The 23,174-nt window shown below is 39.7% G+C and overlaps 1 protein-coding gene across 3 annotated transcripts in view; it reads left to right on the top strand.

The window, feature by feature from the left end:
- The first annotated feature begins 111 nt into the window (after positions 1-111).
- LOC121868722 (5-aminolevulinate synthase, erythroid-specific, mitochondrial-like) overlaps positions 112-23,174 on the top strand; it is a 48,582-nt gene continuing 25,519 nt past the window's right edge. For 2 of the 3 annotated variants that reach the window (XM_042369580.1, XM_042369577.1), the window contains exon 1: positions 112-227. In XM_042369580.1, the coding sequence (XP_042225514.1) occupies positions 213-227 (15 nt within the window). In that variant the 5' untranslated portion in view covers positions 112-212. Of the gene's footprint in view, positions 228-1,095; positions 1,233-23,174 lie in introns of those variants that run through there. The other variant, XM_042369579.1, reaches the window with a different exon arrangement.

Raw genomic sequence — 23,174 nt, 5'->3', positions numbered from 1 at the left:
AAAGGTTAAATTGCTCTTACTAAATGAGGCCGTATACCAGGTGCGGGATACGTCACCCAACCTATCTCCTCCCTTGGGTCGAACAGTGCACTCCACCACCAGCGGCTGAGCAACCTGTGGAGAGACTGTGAGCGGCAGTCAGCCTGTATCAGAGGGTGTAGCAACACGCATCTGTACCTACCTCCCCCATCCATTTAATTATTAATATTATTATGTCTGCTCTATCTGTAAGTACAGTACATATCCTTCTTTAGTTGAATCACGGTGAAATAACCCGCTTTTATGAAACTTTTATTAAACCCGCTTTTACGTAAATAGTTACATCACCAGGCAGTGAATTTATATTTTGTGGTATAACTTTGGTTCCTGACGTGTGGATTTTGTGAATATAATTTTGTCTTAAATTCCAGGTTTTGGTGATAATTGAGCTTGCAATTGTATTTTCCCGTGGAAAATTTGCGTGACAAATGACCACTTACCTCGCAAATGGCCAATGTTAACAAAATTTCGAGTGGTGAAAAGCCTCCAATTTTTTTTAATGCGATCATTTAAGTTTAATAATATGAACATCATTAAGTAATTCCGAAAGAACCCATGCTTACAGAAGAATATATTTTATCCTAGTTTACATGTATTAGACAAATGATCGCTCTCATTTTCATCCCCGCTCATGCGCGGGAAAACACGTTTAATAGAGAATACAATATTATTTATATTTTTTTATTGTAATAAGCACAAATGATTAATGTAATTAAAATATAATATATTTATGAATAATAATATTTTTTGTTTTTTTCTTAAAATTGTAAGTTTGTGTTTAAATATTTTTTAATCACAAGCAGTTGCCTCTCAAAACAAGTTGCGCAAACTCAGTGTATTTAGGGAGCAATATAACTAGTGTTAGAAATTACCACGAACATAACTTGTGATGTACTAAAATTATTTATAAAATTATAAAAGCCAAATGCAACCAAATTAAATATAAATAATAATTACATAATATGTATCGTAAAGCTGAAATATATTTAGTAGGGTCTTATTCCCTAAAAAATGGATTTCCCGGTCCCTTACGTCGTATGTTCTTAACATTGTCTGAGTTGCTCTGCTCGGTGGGTTTCGTCATTGGTGTCGGCAGGTCTTGAGGTGTTGACAGTGATCGTGTATAATATCTGAGAAACATATTCCTACCGCCTGTGTTTATTCTTTGCGAATCAACCTGTTCAATCAACACAGTAAGTCTTTTTTCAATATTTGGATTAAAAAAATAGTGTAATATTAGTATTGTATTCCCTAAATAACAAATAAAAGAATACTTGGTCATTGCCCATGTAGTGGGCTGGAATTATGTCATAATAATAAGATTATTGTTGTGTAAGGAGATGTATTGTAGGTTGAGATAGCAGATGGTGCACCTGACAATAACGTCACTTTATACCCTTGATGCTATTTTTGTAGGAGATGACGGAGGAAGCTTCCTGGAGGTGGAGATGTTTGCCAAGTAGTTCTCCTTTCATAACCTTTGTTTCCTAATATGTCACTCCTCACTGTCGTGAATTTCAATTCCTTTTACAAATATCAACCTTCTTATTGTGTAACCTCTTTAGTTTGTTTTTAGTGGTTAAATAACATCTTCATCAGAAGTACTGAAATAGCAGTTTAAACTGGCCTCAGAGCAACCTGTTACATCAGTAAACTGTCAGAGTTGACACTGTTCAATGACCATACTCACTGTACTGATATTATAAATTTATAACCAATACCCCGGTATGCTTCAGAATTTTAATATAACACTATGACCAGAAGTACTTTGAACTGGTTTAATTCAAACCAGAAATATCTCATATCTCCCACCAACAACTTGTTTGATCAGTCAACTGTCAAAATTTGTTTCATATTAACAACCGCTTCTCGTTACTTAATTAAAGACTTTAGGTTGTGTAGATATCTTAGAATCACATAGTGGCCAGAAATACGGAGGAAATAAAGTAAAATGGCCACAGGGACGAGGGTCAGGAGGCGACACCCCACCAGGATGGACTGTCACAAAACACATGAAAGAATTCATATCAAGTGTGCTTAACCTAACCCAGTCCTGGCTTTACCTAACCGTATCATACTACTCTAACTCATTATGATCAATATACAGTACACATACTGCATTAATTATACTCATGGTCATACACATTGTAATTTTTGTAAGCATTTTATTCATTATAATCATTTCCTCATAATACACATAATATTCATCACACTTAATATATTCATTATAATCATCACATTATACTTATTGTAATCCTTATAACTTATACTCTATACTCATCATTTATACACATTATTATGCTCACAGAAGTATATTAATTTTACTCATCGTACTCATTATATGCATTATACTCATTATACTAGTTGTATTCATTGTACTCAAAATATAACATAATTCTCAAGAGGTTATCAGTGTAAACATAATACAGTATTATAATTCATTATACTGTACTGTACTCACAACTCAAGAGGTTGTCATCATTCTCGTTGTGTGTGCCTAACCTCAGCCACTGTAAAGGAATATATGGCATGTTTCTCAAAATGGCCATAATTCTCGTAACGCAAACAAATTAATTCTGGAGTCACCCTGGTCATATGGGAATTCCGCTAATGCCCATAACTCGGGGACTACGTGTATTGAATACAGTAATATGGCAAGAAATTCTAATAAAGAATTATTATCTGTGAATTGTCCTCTATTGACACATGACTACGTAATTATTTATAATTTTACATTAATTTTGTGGTGGTTATCCATTAAGATTTAATTTAATTTGATACCAAGAGTAAAATTGGAATTGGTTACTATTTGTGTAGGTATTAATTCTGAACATAGAAATTAAGCCAACACTGACAAATTACACTTTGTAAACTGTGGTGATATAGTGAGACTTATCCTTTACTGTTATTTTTAGTTTCTGTGAATATTGTACCAAAAAGGCTCTTTGTTGACATTTTTAAAGCCTTGTTTTCTGTAGGGGCTCTTTGAAGCGGTGACTGAATGTAGCATTCTCCTTAATCATTTCAGCCATTGCTAATCTCCACACATTTGAATGTTAAAAACTAGCTATAATAATACTCACAGTACAATGTATGCTATAGAACTCAAGTGTTAGTCTGACTGTCTAACAAAGGAAGTAATCACACTATATCCCCGGAGGCCTTACGTTCCCTGGGTTAGACAGTGGTTCATGTCAAGTATCAAATATTGTCTGAGTTCATAGAAGGACCATTGGCTATGTCATGTTTCAAGAAAATCTACCCATCTGTTCAAGGGTCACTGGATTCATGTGAAGGTTAGGCCATGAACTTGGAGGCATATATGATACTTAAACATTCTGCTAACTTTATCAGTAATACTGTATAATTATAGCACTGCATTAGAGTTGTTTTTCTGGTAAATCATCATAGAAAATAGGAACATTATCATGTGTATATATTGTTTGACTTAAAAATACTGTAATATAATTTAAGTTCAGTATATACAGTCTTAGAGGGTGTCTCAAAAGTCCTCATACTCAAAGTTTGGCAATTTATAGCAGTTTAATGGCTAACAATAGCCATCCATGGTTTCACTCAGCACCTGCTGACAACGTCGCAGTCGTTATTCTGGAATGATACTATACAGTAATTCATATATACTAAGTATACTGTAAGTAATTACACCAGTAGATACAATATTGAGACATACAGGGCAGTAATGTTCCTTAACTCTCTGTTTATGAGGGATCTCTCTGTGCTGAGTAAAATTGTCTGGGGTTAGCCAAATAAAGTGATAATACTGTACAGTAATGTTCTGCACATGGATTGGAAATCCCCTAAATTATCCATTACTTTAATATAATGATATCATATTATATACTGTACCGTACAGTATAAAGAAACATCTCATATTCTGTACTGATCGTGCAACATGTTTCCTATTAATAATGTTGATTTAATCTAAATAAATATGTTTGGGAGCAACGTTTACAGAGAATTGTAGGGTCACATGGCAGTTTCTAAAAGTTTTGAGGATTCAATAAGTGTGATGGATGAATACACTGCAGTACTGTGCTGTACATGAATTAAGAAAACATATGTTCTCTAATACTTACCAATCCCCATATTGTGGCACAGTATCAATCTCCAGTGTCTCACAACCCTGCTCATCTTGGTGCTAGACTGCATTCCAGTATTGTATTGTCGTCACATTGTATCTTTTCTTATGTTGTTTAGCAGCCAGTCCTCCAGTACAGTACTGTATTTTATTATCTTCATATAGCAGCTTACTTTCTTGTCTGTCAGAGTGCCCTTCATTATTGTCTTCACATAGCATGTCTTTCTTTATTCTTTACTAGACTTATCTTCCTATAATGTCTTCACAAAGTATCTTTCTTTTCTTGATTGTCAGACTTCCAGTCAGTAATGTCTTCACATTGGCTTTGTTGTTTGGTAGAATTGGAGTACTGTGCTGTACTGTACTGTATACCTTTAGTGTGCATTATGAATGTATATCTTATCTGTGGTGTCCTACACTGACATTGAGGTGTACCTCTTGCTAGTATCACCAACAATGCGACAGGTGAATAATGGTGGGCACATTCATATGTCATGCCCATGTCAGTTCCTTGTTGGCCATATTCATCAGGGCTCACTGACCTCTTCCTCAACAATGCGAAATGTTGAGCTAAACAAAAAAATATGAGTCTGATCCAGGTAGTGATTACATACTGATATGGCCACTTCAACTATGGTGGGTCAGAGTTTGTATGGTTTAGTCCAGTCTTGGGTGAGTCAAACTTTGCATGGTTTAGTCCAGCCTTAGGTGGGTCAACTTTGCATGGTTTAGTCCAGCCATGGGTGAGTCAAACTTTGCATGGTTTAGTCTTAAAATATGCATTCAGAATTTTAGGCCTCGGTTAACATTTTGACAGTTTTTATGATGGACAGTTCCTGTAGTGCAATCAAAGATGTTTTATCTACTGTACAGCATATACTATTGTGTGCTGAAGTACAGTGTGTGTTGGAGTACTGTTTATGTGTGTAATCATATACAGTACAGTACTGGAATTATACAAGTATGCCTAGGCGTCTACAGCAGCCAGCAGGACCAGTGTAAAATGTTGTACAACACTTGTACAGTACAGGTATATAATTACAACCTTGGAAAAATATAGTGACGCCGTTGTAATCTTGATTGCAATCGACTACATTATTTTTTTGTATATAGAGTATATAGTTTCAGCCTGTTTCATATATTAGAAACTACAGATAAACTATAATCTGGTACTGTAGTTACAAGTTTAAGGACACTCAGCCAGTTTTTACCAATAATGAAATATAGGTTAATATTGATTTTACCTCTACCCGCACTACTGAGTTAATGTGTGAGGCACGTGACTGGAAGAAGCTTTCATCTGATAATTAGAAGCGTGTAATGCGACGAAGGTCGTGGCTGGCCCCAGTCAATACAGGTGTATCGTGTCCTTCACGATCGCCGTCTAGTTCACCGTCAATTATGCTGTCATTAACTCGTCAATAACGTTTAACTGTTATATTTCATTAATTATTTATTTTTACCTGACTAGGAATAAGATACTTTGTTCATATAGTAATTAGGGATGTTAATGGGCAAAGTTGAGGGTAGGAGGGCCTGGGGAAGGGAGAGATTGGGATGGACGAATGCAATTAAAAACTGGGACCCCAGAGATATACAAAACTTTAGAAGTTTGGTAAAAACAGCCCGAGAACGTTTAGAGTTGAGGACTGTGGTCGCCAACCCTCAGATATGTGGATGGTACTCTGATGGAGGCAGGAGTAAGAAAACTTATGTAATTGTGATGAGTCTCGCAATGTAAAAAAAAATACATTTAATTGAATACCACTTGCGGCGACATTTGGCGATGATGTACACTTGTGCATTAAAGTCTTTACTGTACTTGTAATTTGTATTTACCTATAAATTATGCAATTCTAATTAATGTATAGGAAAGTTAATCAGAGCATAATTGAATTATGAATTAAAATTGTCACATGACTTTCATTATGAGAGCTACTTGTTCACTGTGCTATATATTATGTTTTCCATGCAGTAGTTGTGTACAGTATTTCTTGTATATATGTTGAACAAAAAATCTCAATACCTAAGACTAATTCCATTGAACCTTAACACACTTAGGACGGTGACGAGTTTTGGGTACAACTGTGTCAAGGACTGCATGGGTCGGTAACAGGTCTATGAGCACTTCTATACGCTAAATCAATAATTTTTTATGCTCTGTAATTAAATAAATCGATGATTGATTATAAGAATCCCAGCCACACGCAAAGACTACTATACGTCTTTCTTCCTGCGGTGAAGGTCGGTAGGAATATTATTTTAACCTGGAAAGGAAACACAGCGCAGTATAGATATAAACGAATATAAGCAAAGGAAAGGGAATACTGATATAAAACTAGGCGTGACATGTACAGTCACCCAAAAAAGTCCTGTCGCGAACCATGAACCCCGAGATTCAGACTCTTGAATTCGAAGCATTTATGGACAGAATAATGTATCAGTGTCTACTGCTTCGGGTTCACGAGTCTGAATCGTGGTTCGCGACATGAATTTTTTGGGTGACTGTACATAATTATAAACTAAAAATCGAGTGTAAACTTCTCCAGATTGGATGTCATTCACCTGAGACCTAGCAGGTACTTGATTAGCCTTTTTTTTTAAATTTAAATGGACTAGAAAAAACGGATTTCATTACAAAACTGTACTAACATTTTGCTAGCTTCACTCCCCACTTTTTATTCTTGTCATTTTCGGCCATCGGATTTGTTGCCTCCTAATTTAAGTAGGAACTCTTCCATTTCGTCTCCAGTTTCCGTACGAAATGCGTGCCTCAAGGACATGAGTTCAGAAGGGGGAGGGCGTTAGTGTTGTTCTTGATGGTCCGGGGCGGGCGATATCTCAGACCCTTGTCGAGCTTGGTAGCTGAGTTTCAAACACAATATTGTTGACCAAGTACTTTATCAAAAACATTTTGTTTAGTCATTGTACACTCCCCCCCCTTCCCCCCAATCCGTTTCCAGGTTGTGCGAAGTGGGTCAGTGTACTGTACGTTGAACGGTCCTGAGTACTGTACAACCATATACAGTATACGTTCTGTAGATGTATATCTATTGCACAAAGTAAAATGTACTATTTTCTGTCCAGGGTTAAATTTGAGAAGTTGGTCATGTGGATGGCGATGGAGTAGCGACAAGACCTTAGCAGTAAGCTTGTTATACCCTCACACCACCCCACCTAGACACCTCTTGAGCTCATTACTGGCTACTAGCTCATGTTACAGTCACCTCAGAAACATACTACCAAAGCCCCACACGGTCCCCTCACCCCAAACACCTAAGTATGATTTTTATGATACTTTATAGCTTTTACACTACGCTGTAGTATAAACCCACTGAAATTTTTGTGCAATTTTCTCATACGTGATTGGTTAATATTAGTCCTAATTTAAGTATAAATATCATAAATTATTGGGAGACTGATTTTATTACTTTGAAATATGACTAATATCTTACTTGAGGGGTGCGGTACACTAATATGGCTGACTTAAGTATTTAAATTACGGTACTTAAGTGCGTTCTGAACGAAGCCTTCAGGATTGCATATTTATATTTTCAACCTATGTGGTACCTGACAGTGGTAGCGGCAGACAACAGTTGTACCTGTCAGAAGTGGCTCCTGAGAGAGGTGTTGGACACTTGACTGGTCCCTGGCAAGAGCTTACTGACTTATATTTACCCTGAGCGGGAAGCTCCAACCTTCTGACATTTGTATGATTAATATATAGGCTACTACACTCACTCCTGTGGAGAATTCCCAGCCAACATGCCTCAGGCTGTCGCACTCAAGGAACATGTGTAGTGTATTAGGGGACGGTTCAAGAGAGAATTTCAGAAACGTAGATGAATGTAATTTGACTGGTTTATTAATTATCTTTATGGAGTGTGTACAGTATTCATTGTTTTTTTTTCAAAAGAGATGCTCAAGAGGTAGAATGTTCGGCGATTTATCCACCAGTAGAATGTTTCAGGGATAATGTAACAGTAAATGGAGAAAATGTATAAGTCGAACATGCCTCAGTTTCATATCACCAGAAAGTTGTCGAACAAAAAGCTGAGTAAAAGTGTATGTTTGGTCTGGCCTTGAGAACTAGTTGCTTACCAGAACACCTCGTCGAGTTTTGAAAGCACCAAAGATCATGTTGAGCAATTAGTTAAAATTGTAATGTTTAGGCGGAGTTTTAAAATTTATTAGTCCTTTTAAAATGTTGTGTTAGTTTACGAGAATCATCAACACAGCAACATCTCCTGGGCCTTGTTGCTGCCTCTGTATGTCTGTCTGTCATTATGTCTGTTTCTGTTATGTCTGTCTCTGTCTTTGTCTGTATCTGTTCTTAAGAAGTAAAAGTCCCAGTATTGGTATTTACGATTCCTTCCCTGCCTGCAGTTGATGTAAAATATTGTGTACTGTATTACTATTGAACATTGGAACATTTTAACTTAAGACCTGCGTTTCTGAAGTACTGAGCGAGTCATCCACGTGTTGTTCCTATAGTAGAACCTTCCTGTTTCTCAGTTACTATCCTCGTCTTCCATCCACTTCCACCCTCCCCCTCACCTTCCGGCGTATAATGTCACTTCACCCACCGCCTCCGCCCTCTTCCCCTTCCCTCACCTTATCGCCTGTCTCCCCTCACTAAGCTTAACACCTGCAATATCTGTCTCACGCACCACTCACCCCCACCCCACACTCGCCTCATCCTTCGTGATGTAGTTATTCTCATTTGGAACAAGTCTTTAGCGATATTAGACCCGTAACGAACCGTATGTTAAGAGAACTACTTTTGGCACAGCTCGTCTTACAATTATGAAATGAGGCATGACTGTAGTTAGGTGTGTCAGCCATGCTTTTGTGGATGAACCCCCAAAATGGTTCAGCAACTCGCGCAAACGGATGAAATTTATCGGAACCTAGAACTGACAGCATCCGTACGTCAGCTGTTTACAACGGCCTTCGCAGCAAGTTATGATGTTTTTTTAAGTAAATTAGTGGATACAAGTTTACAGATAACTGAGATTTATGGAGTAATTCATGAAAAAAAAGTGCTCGTGTGTCTTGTTTTTTAGTCCCTCGTTTTTATTCTTTATTGTCATTTGCTTTTTTTTACTTCTTGTTTTGTATGATCATGATGTTGCGTTCACTTCTTCTCTTTACACTATCGGGCATAATGGCGAAGTATAGAAAGAGAAGCTTAATTTTAACAGCTGTAGCTATTAAATTCGATAAATTACTTAATCCAGTATTGTCTTCTATGTTGAAAATCAAACATTGAGTATGACTTTCCCCGCGTGTCGTAACGGCCTGTGTTCTTTGTTTAAAAACTTTTCTTCCAGCCAGTGTGTAGTGAATGACTTGTATTAACTAATCCCTTATTGTTTTGTTTCATCACGTAATCGTGATTTTTTTTAGCAACAAGTGAATGATATAGTAAATTATTATCATTTGTCATGAAATATACACAAGCGTAACCTAATCTATTTAAGTTTATTTAAATAAAATCTATATCGTATTACTTTTTCTGAATAAAATTATGACTTTTTAGTAGTAACCTTTTTTTTGACGTTTAATAACTTGGAAACAAATTGCAATTCAAGATGAAATTCTGCCTCCAGCTATAATTATCCCATAACATAAAATTGAGTTCGAGAAATCAGTATTTTCAAGATTAAATTTCTTCGCAGAGAGATATCAATCTATTTGCCAGGACCGAGGTGATGACCGTGTCCTGGCCATTGTTTCTTTAGGGTTGTGTTCTCATTTAACAAACATGACCCACAAGCGCTTGATATTGTTTACCTTGAGGTGGCCTTAGTAACGGAGGACGGAGACCATTGTTCTTGTTTCTTGATAGTCTTACTCACGGTTTGTTATATAATAGCATTTATTAATACTATGACAGAAATATTTATTATTATTAGTAGTAGTAGTAGTATCATATTTCTTACATTAATTAATTTACTCGTGGTGGAGGTGGTTGTGTCAGGCCCGAACACCACGACATAACTCTTGAGGTGGAGATGGTTGCAACACTACCTACCTATCAAGACAGATGACTCGCACATTCACATCAAGATTTTTTAGGACTTTGTAAGTGGCTTTGGTTTATAATTTATATGAAACTGGTGAAGTGTTGAAAAAGAAAAGCATTGGGTCCAAGCTTGCCTAACGAGAAAGAACGAAGGCTCATGATAGCGTGTGACGATAGAGTATATAAACCAGTTTGTAGATGATGGAGATGAACTTCCATTTAGGAGTGTACAAGTTGAGGATAGAAGGAAGTATATTTGGATTTTTTTTCTATGTTTGTCTTTCACCTTCTGACTTCACCTCTACGCGTTATTTTTCTCTTTATCATCCACCGCACGTAAGAGTGAGAGAGGAGTGTAGATAACACGTGAGTCAGTTTTATTTTTTGGGGGGAACTTATACTTTCCGGTTTTGCCTTTATGCAGTGTGGTGTATAGGAATATTGTGTTTAAATTGTTCGTAGTTCACACACATTGCAATACGAAGTTGTTGAGGCATTATTGTTTGTAATTTTGTCTCCTTTGTATTTTATGCCTGTAGTCACTGCATCCATAACTATATCATGGTGTACAGAGTGTGCCGGAAACCTCATCGGAAGTGACGATGACTTTGTCTTATATTAAAGTATGTTTAAAAAATGTTGTAAGATAATAATAGATAAATAATAAGTGTCATTATCTTATCTTAATATTTTCTTGGGTTAATTAATGACACCAAGAAAAAGTTGTTTTGGTAGCCAGCTGTACTGAATAGTGTGGTGAATGATTGTATTCTTTATAATTATGAGCTGGACTTTTACACAACCAAGATATAACTCATCCGGTTCATGGTCTCGGGATACTGTTAGCTTTGTCAACAGTGGTAGTGATGGGTTTACATTCACTCATACGAAACCCAGTGAGCGGCATATTTTTATATTTAGTTTATACACAAGCCCAGCCGCCTAAAGGGGTCGTCTAGTCCTTCACTTCGCTACTACTTTCACCGTCCACCGTGTGCCATTATACTGCTGCGTCGTTGGCCCTCTGCTTCCTCCTCCTCCTCTTTATATTCCCTTTCTTCCTTCTCTTTTACATCTTCCTGTTTTCTCTTTCACAATGTAATTTCTCTTAGACTAATTTCTCCTTGTTATTCTGCTGTTGCTATTTGTGTTTCTCTCTTCATAATACCGCCGCCACGCCGCCAACATGCTGTACACATAATCTCCAGGGATCACACACTACCTGAGAACACTGCTGGAAAACCCCAGTGTTTTTGTTCTCGGTTGGTTGGGACTAAACCTTGAAACTTGTAGGAGTAAAAGAAGTCAAGGAATGCCTGATAAATAGATGCATTTTTACTGTTTGGTGTATTTTACTCCATCCCCCTACTTCCCCTACCACTCCATCTACCCCCTCTTTCCCCACCACTCCATCCACCCCCTCTCTCCCCACCACGCCATCCACCTCCATCCTCCCACTACCCCATTTACCCCTCCACCTCCATCCACCCCTCCCCACCACCCTCCATCCACCCTCCCCCACTCCATCCACCCTTCCCCACCGCCATCCCACCCTCCACCACCACTCCATCACCCCTCCCCACCACCCATCCACCCCATCTTTCCCACCACCATCGCCATCACCACCCCTCCACCACCACGCCATCCACCCCTCCACCACCACGCCATCCACCCCTCCACCATCACTCCATCCACCCCTCCCCCACCACTCCATCCACCCCCATACTGAATTGCCACACTTAACAATACCGAAGCTAATTTTATGGAGTGGGAGGAAGGGAGAGTGGGAGTGGGAGAGTGAAACATAAACTCCATACCCTAGGGTCATATATCAGTAAATACTCTTATCAAACCTTAGATACTTTTTATAAAACCCAGATATCAGCTGCTCTGCCAGGAAGGTTAAGTTTCATTACTGGTGATGGTCGAGTCGCAAACAACTTATAACATATTATGTTTATTTATGGTTAGGGACTCATTTGATGAGTTCCTGTATATTGATATCCATTACTGTTATTATTGTTGTTATTGTTATTATTGTTATTATTATTATTATTATTATTATTATTATTATTATTACTGTTATTATCATTGTTGTTGTTTTATTATTATTGTAATATTATAGTTGTTAATATTAATATTATTATTTTTGTTTATTATTATTATGTGGTAATGTGGGTTACGATGGTGACTAAAACCTTGGTACTGCCCCCCCCCCCACAGTTTGTTTTCGTTCGTTCATTCATTCATTATAACGTAAAATGATATATCTTATTTGTATCACTTATGTTACTTGTATATTATTTGTAATTCGAAACCCATTCCCCAAATATGTAACTGTATATTTTCAGCTTTCTGGCTGCCAAGCTCTTTCAATAAACCGTTAATTATTATTATTATTATTATTAAAATGATCATCAAACTTGCCATACAACTTGGACGAATTATTTTAAGTGTGATGGGTACAGTGAGGTAGCGTATTGTGACCGACTGACTGACAGAACAGATGTACCGGGCGTAGTAGGAGGGATGTAGGTGTGTGTGGCAATAATAGACACAGGCCAACATTCTAGGTTTGTGGTGACACTTGAAGGACAAATTTTGCCCGTGGGTCCATCTTGTACTTATTGATTTGTTGTTGATTTATTGTATTTATTGTTTTATTATTGTTGTATTGCGGGAGGTGGGGGAGTGAAAACTGCAGGAGGGGGGACTACTGCGGGAGGTGGGGGGGACAGTACTGCAGGAGGGTATTACTGCAGGAGAGAGGTTAATGCAGGAGGTGGGAGGGAGGGAGGACAGTACTGCAGGAGGTGGGGGAGGGACAGTACTGCAGGTGGAGGGGGGGCAGTACTGCAGGAGGTGTGGGGGGGGGGTGTTGAAATACAATACATATCCTGAAATTTATAACTACAACTATTTTTATTACATTGTTTTCACACTAAGACTAGACATACATACATACATACATACATACATACATACATACATACATACATACATCACTTAACACAATGCAGGCATCCTTAGACCGGGGTTTAAGAGATTGCAAACTCATTAACTATTGAAAAACCTGAACTGAGAAAGATGAATCAAATGGTGTCTTCATGTTCAGTTAAACTATTTCTATCTGGTACAAGGTGTTGATGGTGAAATAATAAATAATAACTAGTATCGTAATTTGCATATGATATATATTTTTTAAATTGTCCGTAAATATATATCCCCAGGAAGGCGGATAGACGGTAGTTTGTGGGAGAATGTCGGGGAACTTCCCTTCTCAGGTCTGGGACACTCCCGGAAAATCCAGAACGTATTGGCTGTATACAGGAGGAGGACTAACCTAACCTAACCTAACCTAACCTACCTCAACCTAGTGTAATCTAACCCCTGGTATCTACGTTAACAACCACCTAACCCATCTAATCTTCCCTTACGTAACCTAACCAAACTCCCTACTGTAGTTTGGTTACCGTATATGGGGGATACATGACCGACCTCACGAATATCATGGGGGTACAATACTCCCTATGTCTTATGGTGAGGGCGAGAGAGACTGCATTATCCCTCGAGGGAGTTGGGTGAGCCGCCGCCAGCACCCTACCTGCAGTTCCGGGTGATTTCAAGGATACAGTGATGCTTGTTGCCGTCCTTGTTGGGAGGGCGGACCGTGACGAGTGTATGTATGTAACCAGTTAACTTTCTTGGGCTGTTCTTGCTGAAACCATCTTACTTTTTACCGTTGTTTGTATATCGCTGCCTGCTGAACCTATAGGAACTTGTATGATAATTTATTGAATATCTATGTCGACAACATTACTCAAGAACTATCTCGCTACACTGTCAGTTCTTGGTATGTTAGCCATGGCTACCTCCTCCACTCCCTCCCCAGCTCTTAGGTGTAGATGGTCAAGGTCACCGCTGTGGAGAAGGGCACTACTACCCGTCGTGAACGGGCCCCTCACTCTACTGCACTACAGATTATTTCATGTGGTGATTAAACAGCCTAAAGGTGGATGCACACCAACACAACAATATTGCTAACATTGTCGTCAACATGTTGGATACAAGATGTTAACATTGTTGGGAAGAAAGTTGAAATAATCACAGTTCACACCAGTCAGTTTACTTGATATGTCTGTTGGCGACAATGTTTCCAACACTAATGTTACAAACATTTTCGTGTTATTTTTGCAACATTTTTAATAACAAAGTTACCAACCATGTTGCGTTGGTGTTGGTCCACCTTATCGGCAACCTACAGTGTAACATAGCGTTGGGGTGTTTATCATTACAGTGCGTGAAATAAGGTGACTAATACTTAGGTTATCCAGTGTCAGGAATCTGCCAGTGATGTTTTTAGACAGAGTTACGGAAGACACTTTGTGAGTCCCTATTGTCGTTGTAGTGAAGGTCTTTTATTGTTGTTTTACAGTTGTCATCAATATAAGTCCATCCCAGAACATTTATTCCGTAATCACATTATATCCATCACCGTTTGTTTGTTTCATTCTTGGGAGACGTTTTCCCGGTACGAAGGTAACCGGGCTCAGGGGTCGCCAATTATATTACTGAGAAGTCTCCCTTTCTCTCCCCCTCCTTCTATCCTCCCTCTCCCTCTCTCCTCTCCCTCTTTTTATTCCTTTCATTATTCCTCCACACCTCTTACTCCCTTTCTTCCTTCCACCCTCTTCTCACACCCTTCGTCACCATCACTGGTTCCTTTCCTCGGGCTCTCATCTGCGTATCTTAAGACCTCCCCAGCAAGAGCAGGAGCAGTCTCAGCCCTAATCACGTCCCCAGGGTCGTATTCCTAGAAAGAGGGACAAGGTCAACTACCTTTACCTGACTCGCCCTCCCAACCTGGCTCTCCTCCCCCCACCTGCCTGCCTGCCTGCCTCTCACCACCACCACCACTGTAGGAAAAAATGTGCCGAGTCTCCCGCCCGCCCTCATCTTGTTGTGTTGTGTTGTGTTGCTTGTGTCTGTGAGTACATACCTCTCTCTCTCTGCATGGTAAACACTAGACCATAGCGCCTTTAAAATGATCAGTTCCGTAATTGACACACGGGTTGAGTTTTGACTTGTAAACAGTGTCAGGAGTCTAGGTCAGTATTAGAGCCTTGGTGATAAAGGGTTCATTACTGTATATAAGATTGGTACGGTACTTCCAGCCTTATTGACACAAGATACTCAATGGTTTGTGTGTGTGTGTGATAGAGAGATAGTGGAATAGTCTAGAAATTAGGTAAAGTATATTGTAGTTATGTTATATCAGAGGTTGTGGTGCTGAGTCATGGTGATTGGCTGTAATTCATGACGTCAGGGCCGGTAAATGATTGTGATTGGATGACGTCATGGTGGCCAACTCATTGTGATGTTGCAGCCAGCCAATCACCAACCTTGAGGTACTTAAGTGGATGTATGTACTTTAGAAAGGTCCTTTATAATGATTAGTACATCATTAAGTATCCAGTACAGGTAAATGTTTATTCCCAGGTAATAACTCCATTATAATAAGTTAAAGAGATATTGAAATGTATCTTGAAAGTGACATATGTAAAGTATATGTATAGGTGTATATGTAGTACAGCCACAGTAATACCCACATATTGACGACTCTATAGTGCCTTAATTAACCAAGATACAGGTAGAAATATGTGTTTTAAAGTACATAGATACAGTACACACACATATGAGCTCCCATACAGCAACAGTGATAAGAGTTTGTGATAATAAAACACTCGAACTACTTAAACTTGGCCATGTAGGTGCACAGTACAGGTCACTACAGTATACTTCTTATGTAACGGTGTCTTAAAGTACTGTACTATTTTACGTAAATATGACTCAACTGTATCCGGTGCTAAGGGTGAAAATGAACACAACTACAGCATAACTTGAGGCACTATGGCATCATCCTGTGTTACCTTGGGGGGAGGGAGGGGGGTAACTATTTTTATTGTTATTTCTGGATAAATAATGTGTTTTGTGGTATTCGCTTCACGGAAATATTGTCCTGTTAACGAGATGTGTGTGGATTATTTTCTGTCGAGATGTTAAGGTCCGGATATAAAATACGTGACAGACAGACGGACGGACAAGCGGACGGACAAAGGGGGCGACTACCAATATATCCGCCTTAGTGTTTTGTGGTGGGTTTCCTGGTTGTACACGGTCTGTCATGTGCGGCCAGGCATACACACACACACACACACACACACACACACACAAAAGAAACTAAAGACTCGATAGGTTCTTAAAGATTCTTACGACGAATATGTTCCTCATAACCTAACCTAACCTAATCTTATCTCATGTTGTGATGATTCCTTAATGGGGCACTGAGTTGATTGAACCTGTTGCAGTCTTCGTCAGCAATGTAATTTAGATGAAACGGTATAAAACGAATATTAGGAAATAACAACAACAACAACAATAATAATAATAATAATAAATATGAATAATAAATAATAATAATATGAATAATAATAAAAAGCTATCATATTGTTTATTTTTATTATCATCATTCGTATTAAGAATGTATTAAGTATTGTTATTATTACAAGGTTATACTAGGGACGTAGAACAGGGAGCGCCCCAGCCTTCACGCACGCCACCAGTCGCTACAATCATATGCTGTACGGCTTTATCTTTCTCTCTCTCTCTGTTCTGATATACTGTACAGGTGTTATTGAAGAGTATTGTACAGTGATCGTTTGTCACCTTGGCCTGGACACGGGAGACAGTGGCTGGCATGTCTGTCTGTCTGTCTGGAAACAAAACTAATTCTAAACATCTCGTCCAGAATTTTTCCTCAATCTGCGGCCGCCGTCTCTCCCCCCTCCTCCCTCCCTCACCCTTTTATTTACGGACGCACCCTGTGTATGTTAAGAGAACTGTGTTTACCCTTTGGCCTAGGTCTACGGCCTTTTGTATTGACGAGCATAGTACTGTAGACCACCACCACCATCACCACTATCACTATTATCACCACCACTATCACCACCATCACTATTATCACCACCACTATCACCACCATCACCACTATCACTACCACCACTACTGTACCTGGTAGCATCAACACTGCAGCTGAACAGTACCAGCAGCTTCACCATTTAAAGCTTACAGTAGTAGTGCCTCGTATCGTTAACTCTTGTATTCCTCAACGCAGTTTATTCTATGTCAATTTATTTATTATTTCTAACACGAAAATATTGACGATTATGTTAAAAGTCAGTTGATTAACACATTTTGATATTGTCTACCAGTAAGTGTTGCTGTATTTCTGTATGTGCGACTTGTGGTATAACGGTCAGCATACTCGTCTCATAAGTATGTACACCAGGGTTCGATCCCATGGTAGAGTGAAACTAGGGCAAGGTTTGTTTGTGGTATTTGCCTCTTGTCTACCGCAGGGTGAATTGTCTGTTTCTCTCGGATTATTCCCTGATGTGCAGCTCGTTAGCATAGGGTGTTGGGTTGGCGGGTGTTTGGGTGTGTTGAGTTGGCGGGTGTTTGGGTGTGTTGAGTTGGCGGGTGTTTGGGTGTGTTGAGTTGGCAGGGTTGTTTGGGTGTGTTGAGTTGGCGGGTGTTTGGGTGTTGTTGGCGGGTGTTTGGAGTGTGTTGAGTTGGCGGGTGTTTGGGTGTGTTGAGTTGGTGTTTGGGTGTGTTGAGTTGGCAGGTGTTTGGGTGTGTTGAGTTGGCGGGTGTTTGGGTGTGTTGAGTTGGCGTGTTTGGCAGGCTGGGGGTGTTGGGTTGGCAGGTGTTTGGGTGTGTTGAGTTGGCAGGTGTTTGGTTGTGTTGAGTTGGCGGGTGTTTGGGTGTGTGTAGCGGTGTGGGTTGGGTGTTTGGGTGTGTTGAGTTGGTGTTTGGGTGTGTTGTGTTGGTGCTTGGGTGTGTGTGAGTTGGCGGGTGTTTGGGTGTGTTGAGTTGGTGTTTGGGTGTGTTGAGTTGGCGGGTGTTTGGGTGTGTTGAGTTGGCGGGTGTTTGGGTGTGTTGAGTTGGCGAAGGAGGAAGGAGATAATGATGAAGCATAACTGTGTTCCACCTTACCGAGTGTTGTAATAGATTCACACGCCCTGATGACCGCCACGACCTTCACTACCACCTACACGTTTCGTTATGTGTGTGTGTGTGTGTGTGTGTGTGTGTGTGTGTGTGTGTGTGTGTAGTCACGGCTCACACGTCACGACCATATTGTTCTTACCCAGAGGAAAGACCATCATGCCGTGAAGGACTCGGTGGGAATGTGGGTTTTACAGCATTTTTTTCCCTCCCATATGAGTATATAAATTCTTCATGTTCAGTATCTCCAGAAATAATAAGATCTTGACTCATAATGCTTTGGGTCGTGGTATAATTTTTCCGTATCGATTTACAATACAGGTTAAAATTATGTTGACTTTGATCATCATATATGTTCAATGTTCATGTGCGTTGTCGGGGATTATTTTTTGGTTATTGACAAACATCCCAGGAAACGGAGGAGGAAATATCGTTACCAACACTGAGACTGTCTTGTTTTGTCTTAGTTAAAAGTGAACTACCTGTATGTCTATGTTCTAATGACTGTATAGGGCTCTCGGTGATATTGATTTGCACCTGTTCGTCTCACAGTCCGTCTGTCTGTCCGTCCGTCGCTCACGCACGCACACACACACACACACACACACACACACACACACAAGGGCGAGTCACCAAGATATTCATAAGCACCGCCGGGTTGGTTCACTACAAGTGCTAGTGACAGACACAGCCTACTGTAGAGTCCCTTGTGGTCCTAACAGAAGTGTGTGTGTGTGTGTGTGTGTGTGTGTGTGTGTGTGTGTGTGTGTGTGTGTGTACAGGTAATGCAAATAACACAAAATTAGTCATATTTTTTTAAGTCTTTTATTTAAATGTTGTTTACAAAAAAATATATATAGTATTAGAACATCACACACACACACACACACACACACACACACACACACACACACACACACACTCACACACACACACACACACACACACACACACACACACACACAGGAGATTTGCTCTGTTATATTGATTACTTCTTGTTAACTTAGATTAGATTACATACCATTCCTCCCCCCGTGTGTCCGTCCCTTCGTTGCTCTACCATCATGACACTTGGCCTACGCATGAGACCTTTCTGTGGTTTAACTTTATAGTCTGATTTTCCGGTTTAGCTTTTATCTTTATATATGTTTTAGCGGTATAAGACAGCTATAAAATCCCCAGACTCGTCCTGATCATAAGTGTCGGTAATAACTTCCTCGTGTGTGTTTGTGTGCGTGCGTGTGTGTGTGTGTGTGTGTGTGTGTGTGTGTGTGTGTGTGTGTGTGTGTGTGTGTGTGTGTGCGTGTGTGTGTGTGTGTGTGTGTGTGCGTGCGTGCGTGTGTGTGTGTGCGTGCGTGTGTGTGCGCTTCAGTCAAGGTAATAATGGAGCAGTTACCTCAACTTAAAGTCAAGTACAAAAAAAAATTATACTAGAGGAAATCCGGTTGTCTCATTGTAGTTCTTAAGTCTTCCATCCACCCACCCATCCACCCATTAGTGTTCTCAGTAAACCCAATGGCATCACCACTACACAGCAGAGACCACATAATATATTTTGTTCACTAAATAAATGTTGGTCGGTAACCTCACTTAACCTGTATGAATATGTATACAAAAAAATTAGTATGTCGAACTAAAACTCTTAAGTGTGATTCTAACTAAAGGTAAGGTGTAAGGTATAAGGCAAGGTAAAGTATAAGGTAAGGTAGACACATATAATAAGCTGTATTAGGGAGTATTCTGAGTTAGGGGGGAATTAATGTGCCACTAATTTAAAGGTATTAGGTTAGGTAAGGTATTAGGTTAGGTTAGGTATTAGGTTAGGTAAGGTATTAGGTTAGGTATTAGGTTAGGTATTAGGTTAGGTAAGGTATTAGGTTAGGTTGGATTGGCTTTTTTACCGATATGTTGATTATAATCAACATATCGGTAAAAAACCACAACCGTATCAATAATTATTGATACGGTTGTGATTTCCTTGAGGTGTGTGTGTGTGTGTGTGTGTGTGTGTGAAGGGAGGTTCATTCCGCTTAAAACGAGTATGAAGTTGCCTCTCTCTCTCTGGCCAAGTTACTGGAGAGTGAATGTAAAACAGTGGGCGTACAGCGACACACTAACTTAAACCTAACCTAACCTAACCTCATCTAACCGGCTCACCTGAAAGCAAAAGTTAAAAAAATAATAATATTCCAAAGTGACGTCAAAATTACACTGAGACTCTGGCCCAAATACGCCAATTGAAGGACAACATTAGTTCTGGACCTGTGTGTGTGTGTGATCACCTGAAGATTAGACACTTTCACCTGTCATAATTAACCCAGCAGGTACCTTTAGGGTGTTTAATCATCAGGTGATATAATACGTATATATATATATATATATATATATATATATATATATATATATATATATATATATATATATATATATATATATATATATATATATATATATATATATGCAAGTAAATCACTGTAGGTGCGCGTGATCCAGGTATATGCTGATTACCACAAGGAAAAAAGAAAACACGAAGTTCATAAGCGCTTTCCTGTAATTCACATCTTCAGGGGCGAGTACAGACTAAGGAGAAATACGTAACAAGGCATATATATACAGTAGACGAGGGTGAGATCAAGTCCACAATGGTCAGGTCGCTAGGTTAGGTTTGAAAATTAGTAGGGTAGGAGATATAGATAAAGTTCTTATAATATCCGAGCAGGATAGGACTCGGAGCAACGGATTCAAGTTGGATAAGTTTAGGTTTAGGAGGGAGATAGGAAGGAACTGGTTCACAAATAGGGTGGTGGACGAGTGGAACAAGCTTAGCAACTTTGTAGTAAGTGCTGGAACTCTGGAAAGTTTCAAAAGGAGGCTAGATAGATTCATGGATGATGGAGAGTGGTAGTAACTCTCGACAGGAGCTGCCATGCACAGGCCAACCGGCCTATTGCAGACTCCTTATTTTCTTATGTTCTACCTAGTGACCTGACCATTCTTCAGTGGATCAGTTTTTATATATTTATTATTTTTTTAGTTAAGTTTCTAGAAATATTTATAATATGTTGTGTTATGGATGTTGCGAGCATAGGCGGGCGATGGTAGGTGGTTGTGGTGGTGAGCGATGGTGATGGCGGTGACGGTGGGAAGTAGGATAAAAGGAAACGAGATGTTGCTCAACTGACTGGGCTGCATGGCAGGGCTGGCTGGCTAAGTGTTCCCGGTACCTCCACGTCACACAGGTACACACCAAGCCACCAAAGATTCACCTGTATATAGACGTCTCTTTAGTCCTCAACCTAGTGTTTATATCCAACGATGATGTGTGAGTGTCACTAATGCTCTCTCCTTTAGGTATCTGTATATACCCCCTGACCCCCCCTGACCCCCTCACACAAGGCTAGGAGAACAGTAAAGGGAAGTAAAGGATAGACAGAGAGAGTACTGTGAGCTAGGACAGAGTAGTGGGGCCAGACAAGGGACCCGGTCGCTGTTGCAACACGGAGCTTCATCATTTCAAGGGCACCTCTCTCTCTCTCCCTCGATGGTGTAGATCAGGCCGTAGTGTCGCCGCAGAAGATGTAATGCTGGTTATAAGATGTGTTGGCTACGTTTCAACTTGACCTAAACAGTTGGGTAAGGTATACAGTAGACCATACACTCGTGGAAGTAAGTTGGTAAACCGTGTATTTCCAGCCTCTTGAGTCCAGGTGTTTTAAGTCTTACGTCGTTAACTTACTCCTGTTCCAGTAATGTCCTTGAGCTGCCTTAATCTATAGACCCTCAATAAAATGTATTCTTATAAAAGAGAAATTAATCTAAAGATCAGTGAAGGTATTGTTTGGTTACCTTGACCTTGTGTTGCACCGCCTCAGACAAGTACACAACCCACAGGTCACCCATGTCCACCAGTGGTTGACGACAGAACTTGACGTCACGCACCAGAGGAATGACGTCCGGAAGACAATCACGAAGTCGTGGTTTAGCGCATGTGGGGTTCCTCCGTTGTCTGGGGGTGTCCTAGCGTGTCCTGGTGTGTCCTAGCGTGTCCTGGTGTGTCCTAGCGTGTCCCGGCGAGGTCCTCCGGGGTTCAGGGAACATGAATGTATAATAGAATTGGAAATTGATCTTTTTTTGAGATGGACGTTAATAATACGTACACATGTTACTGGTAGACATGAGTGTTGTTAAACTTGGGTTGTGAAGTTGATGGCTCTCTGGCAGTCTGACTGATAATGATACATAACTTTTTAACTTATTTAATAATGTAGTCAAATTGTGTAAATATCTCCTCTAGTTTTAGGTAATTAGTGAATAGACTTTTGGTATTACGAGGGACACATATAAGAGGTTGTAGATTATCTCAGGTCGGCATCAACAGGTGTTTATCTTGTCGTCTGTAAATGAAGTTGAATACCAATTAACCTTGTCTGTGACGGCTACTTGGCCAGTGGCATCATCTGGGACATTTATCTTCACCTGCTATAGGATGGATGTTAATGATATGTACAGTTGTGACTTGAAGGAATTCCCTGTAACACTAGTGACCACCACGCCCCCTCTGCTTAGAGAATAAAGTTAATGTATATATCTAGAGACGATACGTTCATTTATAGCCAAAACAAACCTAACCTAACCAAATTTGTTGATGGTATTTAAAAGAAAATGTGGATCTCTTTCTGTGGTTTTTGTACGTGTGACTTTATTTCCGTTCACCGATTAGCCTTGCCTGGAGCAGTGAAAATGGGTGGGAGAGAGAGAGAGAGAAAGGAAGCAGTGGAGGGAGAGGGAAAGAGGGTGTTATGATGGGGAGGAGAAGACATTGCTACTTCCTTCTTTGTTGTAAAATCAGCTCGTTATTGGTGGTTAGGTTAGGCGTTTATTGATACACCACAGTAACCTACGGGACCTTCACCAGTTATCGTCAGCTCGTCTCTCGTCAAC

The sequence above is a fragment of the Homarus americanus genome, unplaced genomic scaffold, assembly GCF_018991925.1.
Source record: "Homarus americanus isolate GMGI-L3 unplaced genomic scaffold, GMGI_Hamer_2.0 scaffold30535, whole genome shotgun sequence".
Classification (NCBI taxonomy): Eukaryota; Metazoa; Arthropoda; class Malacostraca; order Decapoda; family Nephropidae; genus Homarus; species Homarus americanus.
Note: the sequence above shows the minus strand (reverse complement) of the source record. Positions and strands in the feature narration are given on the sequence as shown.